This window comes from Natator depressus, chromosome 8 (assembly GCF_965152275.1).
Source record: "Natator depressus isolate rNatDep1 chromosome 8, rNatDep2.hap1, whole genome shotgun sequence".
NCBI classification, from domain to species: Eukaryota; Metazoa; Chordata; order Testudines; family Cheloniidae; genus Natator; species Natator depressus.
The window spans coordinates 63,706,824-63,725,248 of NC_134241.1; the positions used below are offsets into that span (position 1 = coordinate 63,706,824).

Sequence of the window (18,425 nt, forward strand, 5' to 3'; positions counted from 1 at the left end):
TAAAGTTAAATGTGTGTAAGTGTTCACAGGATTGGGACCTTAGTTCAGAAACTGGTGAGCAGCTGATGTGTGTGCTTTCTCTGAAATGTAAACTTGTATGGTACAAGTTGTTTTCTAATGTCTTAACTGCAGAAAGCCTTACGACCTGATATGGGCTACAATACGCTAGCTAACTTCCGAATAGAAAAGAAGATCGGCCGTGGACAGTTCAGTGAAGTTTACAGAGCAACTTGCCTGTTGGATGGGGTACCAGTAGCACTGAAAAAGGTGCAGGTAAGGATGTTTTAAAAGCAACAACTAAATGGAAATGTAGTAGTAATTTACTAACATCAAAGAGAAGAGTTTACCTGAACTAACAAGGGGAAAGCTCCCATTAGGATATTGATTTTTAATGAGTTCCTAACCATCTAGAGAGACTAACTCAAAGCTTTTTTTAAATTCACTAAATGACTTCTGTTGTATAATGTCATACAAACCAGGCTTCTGAAGCCTTTTTAAAAATGGGTACCAGTGAATTTTTTGGAAAATTATTATTATTAATACAAATAAACTATGAAGTGGTATCAGAATTCAGACTTCAAAACAAAGCTTGGAATCTGTACTTAAAAAGAAAAAAAAAAGTGATTTAATCATGCATTATTTATAATATTCACTAAAATAGAAATGTTACCCTTTTGTTTAGCTTTTAAATACAATAAAAGCTTTCTTATCTGGCATGTTGGGGGATTGGGGTGTGCCGGTTAGTCAAAAATTCTGGTTTACTAAGAGTTATACTTACCAATGGAATACCAATTTTCAAAGAATTAGAATACAATAAAATGAATCAAGTATAAACTAGTATACAGGGACTCACCAATCCAGTAGTAGTACTACACTGCAGAATGGTTGGTTTCTTGAAGCACTTAGGTGTATACAGGTAAAGTTTTCTATACAGTGAGTTATCTTATGACACTGTATATCACTATGGACAATGCACGGCATGCACCCAGATTACTAAAAATATACTTAGCACTAAAACTATATTGAACATAATTTAATCTTTGATTCAGAAGGCACTTCAGGGTCTTGCAGTACCTCAGGGTCATCATTATCAATCTCAGTTATCATTGTAGATGTAGGTTTCAGAGTAGCAGCCGTGTTAGTCTGTATTCGCAAAAAGAAAAGGAGTACTTGTGGCACCTTAGAGACTAACCAATTTATTGGAGCATAAGCTTTCGTGAGCTACAGCTCACTTCATCGGATGCATGGTGCCACAGGTACTCCTTTTCTTATTGTAGATGTAGAAGGTGTAGGAGATTGGGCTGAATCTGTAATGACCCTATGACACACCCTGGAAGCTGCTTTTTTGAATAAATCCCCGCTATCAGCTTGCTTCCTTGTCTTCTGCCTTTTTTGCATAAAAGTAGAGTGCAGAATGTGCAATTGCATAACCTCCTGGGCAGTATACGAGTCCCGGTGACTAGATTGAAGATTCATATTGGGAGATATCAGAAATGCCGGTTAATGGAGCTTTCTGGTTGATAAAGTGTTGGATAACACAGCTTTTACTGTACTTTGAAAGTTACTTGTAGCATGCCTAGGGCAGAGAATATACCCCAAAAGTAAATACATTAAAGTAGAGGCATCTGTAATTGAGTTATTAGAACTGAAGTGATCGTTACATTTTGAAGGTGGCACACTTCAGCTATGTTGATATTTGTTTGAGATCTGTCTCCAAATTGTATACATAATAGTTTGTTAATGGTTCATTAAGAACAGTGGAGTGGGGAAACATGTGACAGTGATTGTATGTAAGAGATGGAATGGAGCCTTTGCTTGTGAATTACCTTGAAAACTTTCAGATAAAAGGGCTGAGAATGACCTGGTTTTAAATGAATACAAAACAAAGTAGAGCTCAAAACCATAGCAATGTATTATCTTTAGCCCAAAGGATAATAATGTATTTCTAACATTTCTTGTACATATGAATTCTCATTACCAAGTTCAGTAGTTATAACTATTGAGGGGAGAAAATGACTAAACATATGTCTAAGGCTATGTCTACACTGCACTTTTGTCATTTAAAACTTTTGTCGGAGAAAAAAAACACCCCGATGGACAAAAGTTTTAAGGACAAAAAGTGCTGGTGTGGCCAGCGCTTTGTTGCCAGGAGGGGCTTTCCCACCAACAAAGCTACTGCCCCTTGGGGGTGGTTTTATTTTGTCAGCAGGAGAGCGCGCTCTCTCCTGCTGACAAAGAGCGGCTACACTGCATGCCTTACAGTGGCAAGGCTTTAGTGGTACAGCTGTGTCACTGTAAGCTGCATAGGATAGACATAGCCTAAAATGCACTTTGAAATTGACTGAATTGTATGGTGTTTGTGTATGTTTGAAGACCCACAACTAGTGCCTCCATAATATGTATGGCTATGCAGAGAGGACCTGTAGTAGAGGCTACATTTACAATGAGCTGATTGGACCACTGAAATAGGACAGAAAAAAGGTGTCAACAAAGTTCACTCTAAAACTTAACGTAGCAAACAATTGAGGTAGCAAGTTTAGAGGATATTATATAAGAAACAGTGACTGGGTGTGAGTATGAGGGAGCATCATAAAATACTTTTTATGATGTAAAGTTGAAGGTTAATTGAGATATCATGAGGCCTTTTATTGGATCTGTTGACTTTCATTATTTTTAACCACAACTGTGACTTTTTAATTGGAAAACCCTTGCTTTTCTTCTAAACTGTATAATCTCAAAACAGCCCAATTGAAGAGCCTTTATTCTGTATTTGGTAAGGTGTGTTGTATGTTTTTTCAAGTGAAGATACCTGAATTCATTAAATTCTTATTGTGTGTGTTGGTTCTGAACTAATTATATCATTTATTTTATTCTTCAGCATACCGTACTTGTTATTTTGTTAGCTTGGTGACAGTTTGTGTACATCTGTTGGACAGTGCAAGGCTTGCATATTTGTAGGCACGTTGGGATTAAATCTTTGATTTTCTGTTCCCTAATTATTTATATTGCAAGTTCATCTCTGTTTAGATTTCATGGGCCTCTTCTAGCATTTCTGGGTGTTAATAAGTTTTGTAGTTGTGCTAACGCATGCCTTGTTCGTTTCTCCATCATATCCATGCTTGTTATTCCAGCTATGGGATTTTCTCTGCTCTACAGCACCAGAAGTCAGGATTAGAGATGGCAGTTATCAAAAGATTTGGTTCCCTCTTCTGGGAAAACTGCCAGATACACTGCTTCAAAAGCTGAAACACATTCTAGGAACTTTGATCAACAGTCTTAAAACATTACATTAACTCTTCCTAAAAGTTCCATTTACAGTGCATAAGAAATCAAAAGGTCAACTATAACTTGAAATGCAGGTCAGTTGAGGCAGATGTGGAAGGATAAGTCTTGGTGCTTGGATAAAAATCAGTTGATGATAAATTTCTGTCTCCATCATAACCAGGCTTATTGCCATTCCCACAATAGGATTTTTGTGGTATACAGAGGCGCCATCATAAGTGGCACTCTTCTGCCAAAGGTGGTGTCTTACATGGTTTGCACATCTTATTGCAGGTCTTGAAGAATATTTGTGTAGATGGAGCATGAAACCAATCTTGCAGGCTTCCTCATTGCTAGGGTGACCACAAGTCCTGATTTTATAGGAACAGTCCCGATTTTTGGGTCGTTCTCTTTTGGGTCTTCTCCTATTACCCCCCACACCCTGTCCCGATTTTTCACACTTGTTGTCTGGTCACCCTACTCATTGGCCAAAAGAAGCCTTTTAATCCCATGAAGAAAACACTTTTTAGTCCATGTACAGTTACTGATATTGTAGCACTAAAGCCTTTTTTGTAGACCTATTTGATAAACTTTTGATGGTTTGTCTGATTGTTAGTAACAATAATGGGTAAAGAGCTGTAGATCTCCTGAGTGGCTTTATTCTGATACCTTGTTTTGATTACCTTGTGGGTATCCAGAATATGCCATTTTTTCGTTTGAGTGTTATTGACTTAATGTATGTCAGGAAGGACTATCTCTTGTGATTTGTGAAAAGGGGAAATAACTTTCATATGAAGGCTGGATCTAGGCAAGGCACTCGTCCAAGTGGAATGTGCAATATTGAGACTCTATTGACATAGAAAAGGAGTCTAAATTCCAGCAGGATTATGAAATGTGAACTGGAACTCTATGGGCCACTGCAGTATACGCCTTGCTTTGTAAGAGCCCTTTTGACTTGGATAGATAACATCCAAAACTACTATTATGTGTTACTATAACAAAGACCATGGGGATGTCCGGCCATCAACTTAAACTCAATGTGGCCAAAATAAACCTCTTATCTTCCCCCCAAGTGCTTCCCCCTTCCACCTTTCTCAGTCATTGTGGACCACTCTCGTCCTTGTCACTCAGGCCCATAACCAGAGTATCATCTTTGATTTGGACCTCTCTCTACATCCCTGTATCCACACAGTATCTGAATCATGCATCTTTAATCCCACATACAATCTCTAAGATCCAGCCTTTCCTCTCTATTGACACAGCTAAATTTCTCTTTTTCAGGTCCTCCTCCTCTTGTCATGTCAGATACTGCAACACCCTCCTCTCAGAATTTGACACATACTGTTGTGCTCCAAACTTATATTCCTGGCTTGTTGCTTCCACAGTATCATTCTTCCACTGGCTCACCCATCTCCCCCATATCAAACACAAATTATTTGTCTTCATTTTTATGTTCCTTCATGGCCTATCACTGCCTGTGAAGGTGTTGATTCACCAGTAGAGCACATCCCTGTCTGATGTAGCAGCTCTCTCCCTGTCTAGTGCCACCCGTCAATGGTCACTATGGCACTGTGGTGGTCTGCCTCTTCCTGCAACTTGGTCCTTCCTGCAGCCTTGGTCCTGCAGGTCGCTTTAAAGTCTCTCCTCTTCTGGGGTACTCAGTGAACAGAAGCAAGGGCAGTTAATACAAATGAATCATCCCAAATCTTCCTTCAGAGGGTGCTTGTCAGTTTGTAGCCCTAAACTGAGTTCATAAGTAATAAAGCCCCTCTCCAACTGAGTCAGCATCTGGCCTTCTTCTCCTTCAGAGAGGGGCTGTCATGCAGCTGTCATCTGGGGAGTTCCTGCCTTCAGTCAGTCCACTCTCCAGGAGCTGAACACTGAGTTCTGCTCTCCTCTCTGGTCTGCCATCAACTGATTCAGGTTTCTCCCTCTGAAGCTCTTCCTTCCAATGTTGACATCTGTCACAGGTGCATGGGGATGGAGCCACGTGAGTCCACATTAACTTGTTAACTCCATGTTACCCAGTGTGGAGTTAGTATACCCATATCACACTGCTTACCTATCATATTTTTACAGTATTGAGATGTTGACTCCCACTTCATTTTGCAAATGCCAGTTTTGATCATTTTAATTTTTTTCGAAAAGCACCTTTCTCCTATTTAAAATGTTAATTGGTTGAAGAAGTTCAAATATTGATAAACATTATATTATATGTGCTCAAAACAGTGTGTTGTAGAACTCAACTTTGGAAGTATCCAAGGGTGAATAAGATGTCATTGAAAGAGGCACCAGCAGGTAGCGACAGAAATCACTGTTTCTGAATTCATGTTACCTATAGGCAACAGGAACTAAGAAGAATCAGCGTTTTTGCTTTGTTTTATTGTAGATGCCTGCAAGGAGGAGTTATTTTCTTTTTTTCTTGGCTGTAATTTCACAAACATAAATGCAACATGGTGAGCTTGAATCCTTCTTTTAGGTTAAAGTTTGTGTATCTCATCAACACTCTACACCTCCAGTAGTTAGTGAACCAGTATTATACAGTAGATCCCCTGTTTTATGAACTGGTTGAGGATTTGAGTTCATAAAATCAACCAGTTCATAAAACTGAACATCTTGAAATTGCAGTAGCTGTGGGGCATAAGTTGCAGTATGGTGTGCTGCATTGCTTGCTTCTTGTCTTTCAAACCACTGCAAAGCGATGTCCAATGTGTTGAAGATACCAGAATGTGGAGGGATATCAACTAGTTTTTCATTGACATTGCTTTTATTTGATATTCTCCCCCCCTCTCCCCACACCTTCCAGTCAGGAAAAATTGTACATGTAACCGGGCATTTGTAACATTGATGTTCATAAAATTGTGGCTGTACTGTAATGTCCGTGAATCTGTGTCCTGCATGATTACATGGCCAAGATTCTGTTTTTAAATGTTGCCTTCTTTTAATTGGGGAAGGATATTGTTCAGCCATGCTAGGGGAATGTCTACACTAAAGATGTACTTTAGGTTAATTGATTGCCATTGAGATAGTTAGTACATTTGTAAAGTCTAGTTTGGACAGTCCTCAAATGCTTGTTTCAGGACACAAACGTTAGCCTGGAGTACAAAAACAGCTATGTCATCGCTGCCCCAAAAGGTGTATTTTTTTCAGAGAGATAACTAATACACATTAGTAATATTGCTATAAAGTTTTAGTGGAGACAGGTAATAGATAGCTTTTATCCCAGTGTAGTTAGAGGTCAACACTGTGTATTCCACACCCATAGTTGACTTTTCCTACTTACATCATGGTAAAACTTACCCAACTTAGTTTCCTCTGGGGTTTTACAGCAAGATAACTAAACATGCATTGGCGCTTTTGATAAAAACACACCCCTTTTTGGGGGCGGGTGCATGAAGACATAACCCTACAGATCAGCTTGGGATAAACTACAAACTTTGTAGCTTGAAACAAATGTTTGAGGAATTTCTAGAATAGTCTTTACAAATGTGTTACCACCTTGAATCAATTGGCTATCAACTTCGACTAAAAAAAACTCGGGAAGATATTTCCTAATAAGAAATACATTTCTTTTGCATTATGTTATTGTGACAATACGAAATGTCAAACTGGTTCTTACTAAATAAAGCCCATCTTTTTTTTCTGGGCTGTTTTTACCTTAAGAATGTAACATGAAGGATTCATAACTGCCTAGCAACAGTAACTTCTTATTTAAGGATCTATGAGTTGCTCATACAGTATGGTATTTATAGTCAACTCAAGGCTGCTCAGGAGTCAGTACAGTATATTGGGTTGCATACTTCCTCAAAATTCCTTCTAGAGAATGCATCACAGTTGTGCCTTACATTGTTCTGTGCTTTCCCCCTTTCATTCCAACACTTGAGACCTTGTGTTAGAGGATCAAAAAAGAAATCCTTTTATCTAGTACTCATATTAATTATTCATTGTGCATTGTCAGTGGATTGCCACTTGAGGCTTGAATTAGAGCTAATTAATCTTGTAGTTTCACATTTTATAGAACATTGTTACCACAGCATTGCAGTGGTCTGGTTACAAAAACACTGTGTTGCCCATTTTCACCGTTGTTTGTCATATCTTATAATAACTTTTCATTTAACTCATTTTTTTACTGTATGTGGTTATCATAGGTTTATCTTGCCATAGTTATATTGGTGGTCCATTGTATAATGAAATATCCTTATCAAGCCATTTTTATTTTAAACCTTTTTATTAAAAAATAAAAATGTATTTGTTTATGGGTCGCATACTTATTTAAACGTCACCTTTTATCTTTCTAACATCAGAAGAGATCTGGGAAAAATAATGGACTGTTGAGAAAGAAGCACCGAGTAACTCCTGCTTGGTGTGTCCTGAAAGTACTATCGTTCAAACCTAACACACTCGTTCCTTTTACCTCAAAAGTTGAATTTAGAATGGTATTTAGTTGGTAACTGATTAAATAAGTTCTGGCTTTGGAAACAATGGTTTTGTGTATACCATCTGGTTGTTAAATGTATGTAAAAGTCTTCTGATGTATTTGTATGAGAGTTTCTAAAGACTCTGTGAACACAAGCCTACGTACAAGGGATTTAAGCAGAATGGTGGTTTTGTGTTTTCTTTAGTGTATATTCAAATTATGCAACTATACAGTGGGCAATTCTTGATCTTTACTTTACAGTAACTTATAACCCATTCTAATGATCTTCAGTCTCATCAGTTAGTCCTTATTGATATCACTTGAAACATCTTTCTGTTTAAGCTTTTCAGAATTTTGAAATAATTGTAGTTATGATCTATCTACCCCATAAAGGTTATGAGGAACAGAAAGCTAATTTAATGCATTTATATGCGTTTACTTAGTGTCGTGGCAAGGGCTTCTGTTAAAACTTTTTTTTAAAGGCCTTCTTGACTCTCTTCGTATTGACTAATTGTAGAGTGAGAGTTCATTTTAAGGAGACTTTTAGTTATGATCCTCTTTGTGAAAATAATAGATATTAGGCAACCTGTCATGCAAGCTTAAAACTGTTTAATATCAATTCCACTTGTGTTTTCCACAGCAGACATAATGACACTGTGTAAATCTTGTGAATATCATAGACCACGAAATCAGCAACTGGGAACAACATGATTAAAGTATTTCATATATGTGCAATGTGATCTAACCTTTCAGACTTGTTTGCTGATTAATATTAGCTGAAGATGGAGTTGATTGATTTGTCATAAAGCTACTAAGCTGTAATATTTATAATTATAATCAAAATAGTGACACAACCTTATTCATAGTGGTGTATTAATGGGCATTTTATAGTAAGGCAATCATTAATAATTACAAAGTGGTATATGCAGTTTGGACAGCCACCCGAAAGGATGTTCTTAAGGGTTTAAAATCTCCCTTGGTGTAGTTTTTTTTTTTTCTGTGTAGGCTGTCCTATAGTGCTGTATCTTCTTCCGTTGGTGAAATAATTTCTTTTTTGTTCAGGTTTGTAATATTAATAGTCTCCTTCAGATCTGACAAAAAGAATACAAACTTTTCTTGAGCAGGCTCTGGACTTTCTGAAGAGGCTTATTACAGTATGAGGTGACTGTTCAGTGTCAGATCAGAAATCTCATTTACTGGTTCTAAAACAGAAGCTAACCAACCAGTTTTGAATCTGATCGGACAAAATCCCTGGAGTGACTTCAAATCTCGAGATGGCTTGCAAACCTCATATTTTCGAATGTTTGTTTTGCTATACCAAAAATCCCAGATTGCTGAGCTGTTACTTGCACCTTCTTAAGAAAGGAAACTGATTAGGTATAGTCCTGAGATCTGTCTAATTTGAAAAATAATATAACCTCAGGCTATGTCTACACTAGAGACCTTACAGTGGTACAGCTGTACTGAGGCAGCTGTGCTGTTGTAAGATCTCTCGTGTAGCCGATCTATGCTGATGGGAGAGAGCTCTCCTGTCGACATAACACCACCACCCCCAAGGAGCAGCGGTAGCTATGTCTGCTACAATGCCCTGAGTATCAATCATTTTCATCCAGCAGGTCTGATGCAGTGACCCTTCAGGAATTTGTGACCTGACAGCCTTCTTAAAAACCCAAGTATTGTTTATTTTAACAGTAGAAGCAAAGCATTTAGAGAAAGATTTGCATAAATCTACATGCATGCCTGTCTTACCTAAAGGCATGTGATCCCCTGATGGTGAGCTAGGTAGGCCTTAACATCTTCAGATACCACAGCAGGTGCTGGGTATCTGTCTGCTCTCCCTGAACAACTACTCATGTACAGCTCTTCTTTTTCTCTCCCCTCCTCTCCCATCCCCTCCCCAGGGAATCTTTTAAAACTGCTTATAGTGCCTTTGAACTTTTGTTTCCCAATCCTTTTCTTTCTTTAATCATATTGTATCTTAACCATCCTTAAAGCCCCTCTATTAAGCTACACCAATATGGTATTACAGTAACCATCTCAGTAACCAGTTCAATATAGACTATTAATAAATAGTTATAGAGCAGCTCCATTGTCATAACAACTGCATCTGCACTAGGGCTTTTGCCATACAGAAATGTCATAATAAATAGAAGAAATTACACCCCTAACCAATATTACTGTACTGGCAGATGTTTCTAGTGTAGACCTGGCCTGAGCTATGGTCTCGTCGGGACGTTTTGAAATGTCTGCCCAGATGCTTTGAAGAATTCTATCTTGTATTGATAGAATACAGTTGTAGTGACTGACCCTTTATGTCAACAGGGAGAAAGTGTTGGAACAATTCTTGAGGTTATTGAATCTAAGCATGATCCTATATGACTCTAAACTGCGTGGTTTGTATTAATTGTATATTGTGGAGGAGAATGAACGTTTGGGAGGGTGCTACATGAATTGAATGTTGTGACGGCTGAAATAAGGAACCTTCACTCTCCTGGGCATTTGCTTCTGGGGCCCCAAAAGATGATCAGGTAGGGACCCTCTCAAATTCCCCAGTATTCTGGGTAGAAACCCTACTCCGCCCTAAACTGCTGCCTGTCATACCATAAGCAACAGTTTGTACTTGTCTGAAAGTATAAAAACTTTTTTTAAGAAAGTTTTCTTTTTATTGTGTGAATCAAAGAATTTTTGTAATCTGCAATAAATTGCTTTGCTTCAATTAACCGACTGTGTATGCTGCTGTTTTGTCTTCTGTTTCATGTTCCTCTCTTCCTATATACGTCTTTGGTTTTTCTGCATCTTTTGATAGCTTCTCTAGTTCTGTTATGTTTTTAGCCTGTCAAATGATTGAGAGAAAGGAGATGGAACCTGGCTACGTGTACCATTTGTGACTGACAGTCTTTTTTCCTCTGGCTTTTGGAAGTCGGAGAAGACTTTCTGAATCTTGCTTTGTATGGGAGAAGAACAAGGACTATGCCAAATACAATTACCAATGCTGCAATTTCCTCCTTAGTGTACAGTGATCAGTTTTGTCTTTTGAATATTTTTGTAAAACGTTACCAGTGTCTTATAAGCGAATGTATATGTTATACATATAGCATGCCATATTCTGTATTGCACATCTCTTTAACATTATATTTTTTTCTGACTATTAGCACAAAATTATGGTAAATTGTATTAGGTTCACTCCTGCCCACTTATGTCAAGAGGGTATATATCCCACAATACCTTGCAAAGCTAAATGTAGTGTTTGGCCTCAATGAATATAAACCCTGTCAAAATAAAGATAAATGAGTGTTCTGCTATGGTACAAGGTAGGAAGTGCCTTCATGGCCCAGCTGGTTTGGAATGCTGTGTTCAAAAGCAAGAGATAAGGGGTAGACAGTGGTAACAGAAAAACAAGGTAAAAAGCTGATTGGTGGATTCCAGGCTTGGGTGATGTATAGAGTGCTTTAATTTGTAAGCAAGTCTGCTATAAATATAGCTAGTTTTGGGGGTATATTTTGGGAGTGCATCTTCTGTGTAAAGTGACCTGACATACTGTGAGAAACAGTTTCCTAGAAGGCTCAGTGACGAAGTAACTCTTTTCTATACTGTACTATTACTGACTTTAAGCAATAAATTGGCTAATTGTTTATTTGGTCTCTTGAATGCTTTTCATAAAGAGTCACATGTAGTGAGTCAATTGGCTACGGATTTTAATCAATAGTCTTCAAATATTTAACATGTTTGCGGCACAAAAAGCGACAGCAAAATGTAATTTGCCTGGCTGGTTGGTGTAGCTCATATACAACATGGATCAGTTTGCTGTACATTTTTTGGCTGAGATCAAATTTTATAGTCTTTTCCCATATCACAGAATAAAAATACAAGCTGTACAAATCCTTTATATAACTTAAATAACTCTATCATCATTTTGTGAAAATAAATTGCTGTTCTCCATTAAGAGAGTTGTTCTCCTTTGGTATCAAGAAAGTGGTTGTATATAGCTCCATCTGGTGATAGTTAATGCTGAACCCACATCAGCTGTGTGTGTATGTTGGGGAAGTGGTGGGGAGTCTGTACAGATTGTATTAGTGACATAATGCAATCAGCCCCATCAACCAGGGGAGCCAAGTGACATGATGGTAAAAGAAACATTTTGATGAATTTGGTAAATTATCCTGCTTCTTAATCAAACTGCTGTCAGTCATTTAAAGCACAGAGGGTTCTATGGATGATTTCTCAAGAATTCCTGTTTCATTAGTGGGTCTCCCATGAGAAGATAATTCCAGTTTTTAAATTCTAGTTTTTACATCTGTAGATTTGGGTGCAGATTTGATTGAAATTTTCAAAATGAGTTCGGTGGTGTATATAAACGACTGTTAATGGATTTATAGGTTTTGCATGGAAGAGTTTTGAAGGCGTTTTTGAATTGTATTTTAATCATGACGTGGAAACTTAGCTGAACATTTTAAAATTCGCCAGTCAGCAATGCATAGCACATAAAAACAACAAAATCTAGGTAGCCAGAGCGGGGGGGAAAAAGTAAATATCAAGTTGAGTAAATCCTGGTTGGCTTTTATACAATCTAGGGTGTGTGTGTGTGTGGGGGGGGGTAGCCCTTATGGAATAAAAGTAGTTTGTGTAACAAAGGATATTTGAAAATTGCTGACTGAGCCATAGCACAACAAATGGGCTGTAACTGGGAAACTGAAGTGATTTGCCTTAATTCTGGGTGCATTGTGAAGATTTATGACCTCTGGTCTCCTTCGCTGCCACAATTTTACCTGCTTATTTTTCTCCACTACCACTAAATTTTTCTCTGATCATTTTTTGTTCCCTTTATTAAAGTTTTTCCCATTTACCCATCTCCAGGTTTGTCACTCTTTCCCCAGTAGTATCCTGCCTGCTCCAAAGCTCTCTCATTTTTATAAACTACACTTTAACAAATTTCAGTAATTCCCTTTCTGAATTTAACATTTTGTGTTTCCCAGAAGATTATGATATCTGAATAATTGAAGTCCCCCAGGACTTATCACTGAGGCTTAAGACTTTAGACCAGTGTCAAGGTGTGAGGGAGTAGAAATATGGCCGTCCAGCACAGCGGGGGTTAAAGAAAATGTTTGGATTCAGCTAGCCCTGCCCCGCTCTACCTGCAGCCAATGCCAGTCCTGGAGTGGAGAGAAAAGAAGGGAGTCTGGCTCAGTAAGGGGCTGACTGGCGGGGAGGCAGGAGCTCTCTGTCTGCCCAAAGGGATGTATCACCGACCTGTCAGCCAGCATAGCCCTTTAGGCAAGTAAGGGCTCCCCTGCCAAGAGGGGGCTGTAGATAAGCCCCAGCACTCAGGGCAACTGGACTAGCAGGGCCATGACCCAAACTGAAGAGACTTGTTGGGAGTAGCCCAGGGAAGTAGATCTTGACTCTGCTGAGAAGGAGATCCATCTCCCCTGTTTAGGTGTTGATCTGCACAGGGTCCCAGGCTGGGACCCAGTAGAGAGGGTCCCCCTACCACCTCTTCTCCTCCCACCCCAGTCATACAGACTAAAAAGATAAGTGATCTAGTCACTAGGCTGCCCAGCCCCAGAACACCCTATCACACAAGGTGATTAAGTAACAATGGTTTCTTCATTTTGGTTTGGAGATCTATAGCAGATGCTGAATACGACTTCTCCTTTTCTAGTCATGTCCCTAACCTTAACTCGTAAACTTTCACTTCTGTTTTTTCCATTAGTATTGGTTTGACTTTATATCAATATTTTCATGTATGATACTAGCCCCCCCTTTCTCTGTTACATCTGACATGACTTTATTTCTTAGTGTTAACATTCCATTCATATGACTTATCTTGCCATGTTTCTATTTTTTGACTGTCTCCTTCCTGGTTCATTACTTCTAGCTCAGTCTATTTCTTATTATTGTAGTATTAAGATACAAAGAGTTCAGGGATTTTTTCCTATTTCCTGTTAAGTAGTTTTTTTCTTTATGGTTTGACTTTAATAATGAACCAGGTAATATCTTTTTTCATAAGGCGAACCCCAGATCCACCCTAATTGAAATTTTTTTTTAATTTTTTTATTTTTTGGCAGCCTTGAGATCGGAAGACTCCAAATGCTCGAATGGAGGCTAGTCAGTACACACTGTACCCTATCTTATGAGGATCAGAGCTCCATAAATGAAAAAATCTTAAGGATTCTCAGGATTCCTTCTGTTTAGTTTAAAGATTGGCATTAGATAGTGGCATCTCAAATGACGGAACACACTGTGGCTTAGGAGCTCATATGATGTTGGCTGTAGGATTATATCAGTTCTCCAAAGAGAATGCACTGGCTTTTTGATTGACTTGATTTTTTTGGCTTGGGGCAGACTGCCTCTTTCCTAGTACTTTTACTCAGCAGTTGCAATCACTCGAGGTACTGACAGTCCTTACATTTTCTTATATCTGGGGGCTGGTGGCAGGGTGTTCTCAGGAAAAAGCTGTTGGCTCTTGACTCATTGATCACTTTTCTTCAATAGAGCCTGCTTTTGATCAATGTAAGGGAACATAACTCAGCTTTTTCCTGAGGAGCATCTGTGAGAGATAAGCATTCAGTATAAACAGAAAAAAATCTGATAAAAAATAATTTATAGTGCTACATAGTGAAACAATAGTAAAGAATAAAATTGTCAGACACATAGAAGAACATAAATTGTGGCGCAAAAGTCAACGTGGTTTCTGTAAAGGGAGATCATTTCTTACTAATCTGTTAGAGTTCTTTGAGGGGGTGGTCAAACATGTGGACAAGGGGGATCCAGTGGACATAGTGTACTTAGATTTCCAGAAAGCTTTTGACAAGATCCCTCACCAAAGGCTCTTACGTAAATTAAGTTGTCATGGGATAAGAGGGAAGATCCTTTCATGGATTGAGAACTGGTTAAAAGACAGGGAACAAAGGGTAGGAATAAATGCTAAATTTTCAGAATGGAGAGGGGTGTTCCCCAAGGGTCAGTCCTAGGCTAATCCTATTCAACTTATACATAAATGATCTGGAGAAAGGGTAAACAGTGAGGAGGCAAAGTTTGCAGATGATACTAAACTGCTCAAGATAGTTAAGACCAAAGCAGACTGTGAAGAACTTCAAAAAGATCTCACAAAACTAAGTGATTGGGCAACAAAATGGCAAATGAAATTTAATGTGGATAAACATAAAGTAATGCACATCGGAAAGAATAACCCCAATTATACACACAATATGATGGGGGCTAATTTAGCAACAGCTAATCAGGAAAGAGATCTTGGAGTCATCGTGGATAGTTCTCCGAAGACGTCCATGCAGTGTGCAGCGGCAGTCAAAAAAGCAAATAGGATGTTCGGAATCATTAAAAAGGGGATAGAGAATAAGACGGACAATATCTTATTGCCCTTATATAAATCCATGGTACGCCCACATCTTGAATACTGCGTACAGATGTGGTCCTCACATCTCAAAAAAGATATACTGGCATTAGAAAAGGTTCAGAGAAGGGCAACTAAAATGATTAGGGTTTTGGAACGGTTTCCATATGAGGAGAGATTAAAGAGGCTAGGACTTTTCAGCTTGAAAAAGAGGAGACTAAGGGGGGATATGATAGAGGTATATAAAAATCATGAGTGGTGTGGAGAAAGTGAATAAGGAAAAGTTACTTGTTCCCATAATATAAGAACTAGGGGCCACCAAATGAAGTTGATGGGCAGCAGGTTTAAAACAAATAAAAGGAAGTTCTTCACACAGCGCACAGTCAGACTGTGGAACTCCTTGCCTGAGAAGGTTATGAAGGCTAGGACTATTACAGGGTTTAAAAGAGAACTGGATAAATTCATGGAGGTTAAGTCCTTTAATGGCTATTAGCCAGGATGAGTAAGGAATGGTGTCCCTAGCCTCTGTTTGTCAGAGGGTGGAGATGGATGGCAGGAGAGAGATCTCTTGATCATTACCTGTTAGGTTCACTCCCTCTGTGGCACCTGGCATTGGCCACCATCGGTAGACAGGATACTGGGCTGGACGGACCATGCAAAGCAGGGTAAAAGAAAATCAAAGGAAGCAGTAGGGTCAAACACAGAGTGATATTTGGAGGAAATGAGAGCAGAAGGATAGACGTTGTAAGATGAGGACAAAGAACCTAAATCATAAGAGTCAGCAAGCCAGTAAAAGGAATGATGTGGCTGGCATGGGAGGAGGCCAGGACAAGACTTTACAGTGGTATTTTGAGCAGATGGGAGAGTGGAAAAGAGGTGAAAAGCAGGGCTGTCAGGGTAAGAGGCTATAAAGGTCAAGGTGAGAGATTAGAGACCAGAAACAAGTGTCTTAGCAGTGAGGTTAGTGAGGAAAGGGCAGATTTTGTTTATATTAATGAGGAAAATGTGGGAGTGTGGCTGGCGGGTGAGGGTGAAAGAAGAGTCATGATAGTGAAATTATGATCGTGAGACAAGAAAAATATGTAGAGCCTTGTGCAGATACACAAATGTGTATCTGCATCCGATCCGCTATCCTCAAAAATTATCTGTGGATATCCGCGGATTTTCAGGGTTCTACGTTGGGGGGTTGTCAAGGTTCCTCCCCCACTCTGAACTCTAGGGTACAGATGTGGGGACCTGCATGAAAAACCTCCTAAGCTTATCTTTACCAGCTTAGGTCAAAACTTCCCCAAGGTACAAAATATTCCACCCTTTTGTCCTTGGATTGGCCGCTACCACCACCAAATAAATACTGGTTACTGGGGAAGAGCTGTTTGGACACGTCTTTCCCCCCAAAATACTTCCCAAAACCTTGCACCCCACTTCCTGGACAAGGTTTGGTAAAAAGCCTCACCAATTTGCGTAGGTGACTACAGACCCAAACCCTTGGAGCTGAGAACAATGAAAAAGCATTCAGTTTTCTTACAAAAAGACTTTCAATAGAAATAGAAGTAAATAGAAATAAAAAAAAATCCCCCCTGTAAAATCAGGATGGTAGATACCTTACAGGGTAATTAGATTCAAAACATAGAGAACCCCTCTAGGCAAAAACCTTAAGTTACAAAAAAGATACACAGACAGAAATAGTTATTCTATTCAGCACAATTCTTTTCTCAGCCATTTAAAGAAATCATAATCTAACACGTACCTAGCTAGATTACTTACTAAAAGTTCTAAGGCTTCATTCCTGGTCTATCCCCGGCAAAGACAGAATATAGACAGACCCACATACCCTTTGTTTCTCTCCCTCCTCCCAGCTTTTGAAAGTATCTTGTCTCCTCATTGGTCATTTTGGTCAGGTGCCAGCGAGGTTACGTTTAGCTTCTTAACCCTTTACAGGTGAGAGGAGATTTCCTCTGGCCAGGAGGGATTTTAAAGGGGTTTACCCTTCCCTTTATATTTATGACAGGGGTGGACTGAGGTTACAAGCCCAGAGCCCAGTCGGGGAGAGTCACGGGTAGCTGTGGGGAGCCTGCGTGGAGTCGTGGACCCTCTACATGCTCTCGGCCTCGTGGGGAGCCTTGGGGGCAGGGACATGTCTGGGGATGCTCTCAGTCCTCGCCTCACTGCAGGCAGGAGGAGGGTCCGCCACGGCTCCTCACTGCTCCCTGGCTGGGCTCGATGCTGGCCTGGCTGTGGGGAGACCTGTGGAGTTGCCCAGGGGCTGCTCGGGCCCCCCGCCCAGGGCTGGTGGAGGGTCCGCCTTGGCTCCCCACAGTTCCCCCCCCCTGCTCTTACCGTGGCAGGACTGTGGCTCCGAGCCAATCCCCTCCCTGGCCAGAGCCAGGTCACGGGGATTCGCAGCGGATCCTCCACCTGCCTGGGGCAGGGGGCCCGAGCAGCCCACACCCAGTGTCCCTGCCCCCGGGGCAGGTGGAGGGACCCAGGCTCCCCACAGCGGCCAGCACGTCTCTCCCCAATCTGGCTCCAGTGGGGGGCGGCTCGGAGCCACAGCCCAGCCACAGTAAGAGCCAGGAGGACTCTCCACCTGCCCTGGGTGGGGAGCCCAAGCAGCCCCCCGCCCAGTGACCCTGCCCCCCAGGCCTCCTGCCCAGGGCAGATGGAGAATCCATGTCGCGGTTCCTCACAGCTGCCTGCCCGCCCCTTGTGGTCAGAGCCCTGCGTGGATACAAAATTTGTATCCGCATCTACGCTGCTATCCGCAGAAAACGTCCACAGATATAAAGCAGATACCCGTGGATTTGCAGGGCTCTAAAAATAGGGTAGTTGTCAGTTAGGATCAAGAAGGGAGGCTTAGTTCAGTACCTGAGACAATAAGCTTGAGATGGCAGGACAATAAGAGGAAGTTGGAGTGTCAGAGTGGACTTCAGGTGAAGAGGTTGGGGATAGATGTGCAGATGTCAATAAATAAATAGAAGTGGTAATGAAATCCTTGGGAGTGATGCTGCTGTCAAGTGTAAGAGTACAGATGGGAGAGAGAAAGGTACCAAATTTGGAACCTGAAGGGATACCAACAGAAGAGTGTGGGAGGTGGAGGAGCCATTAGGTGATGCTGAAGGTCAGCAATCTACAGGGAAAATGAAGAGAGCAGAGTTAAGATAGAAAGGAGAGTTGATTGAGAGGGCATGAAGTATTTAGGAGCTAATTATACTGAAGCTTTTTGTGGTGGACTGTCATTCAGTGGGCTCTCATTTGTTTAGGTCATGTGCTGTTTGGCAGTTGGGTTGTTTTATGCTCTTAAATACTAATTCGGGACTGTAGAAATGTGCTTTTGAAAATATTATTAATAAATATTTCAAATACTATTTCATATTTGCTACCAGAAGAACATGACTC

At 40.2% G+C, this 18,425-nt stretch overlaps 1 protein-coding gene across 5 annotated transcripts in view; it reads left to right on the forward strand.

Annotated features, from left to right (window-relative positions):
- NEK7 (NIMA related kinase 7) overlaps positions 1–18,425 on the forward strand; it is a 128,217-nt gene that overhangs the window by 37,620 nt on the left and 72,172 nt on the right. For all 5 annotated transcript variants that reach the window (XM_074961183.1, XM_074961187.1, XM_074961188.1 and 2 more), the window contains exon 3: positions 133–273. In XM_074961183.1, coding sequence (XP_074817284.1) covers positions 133–273 — 141 coding nt within the window. The remainder of the gene's footprint in view (positions 1–132; positions 274–18,425) is intronic.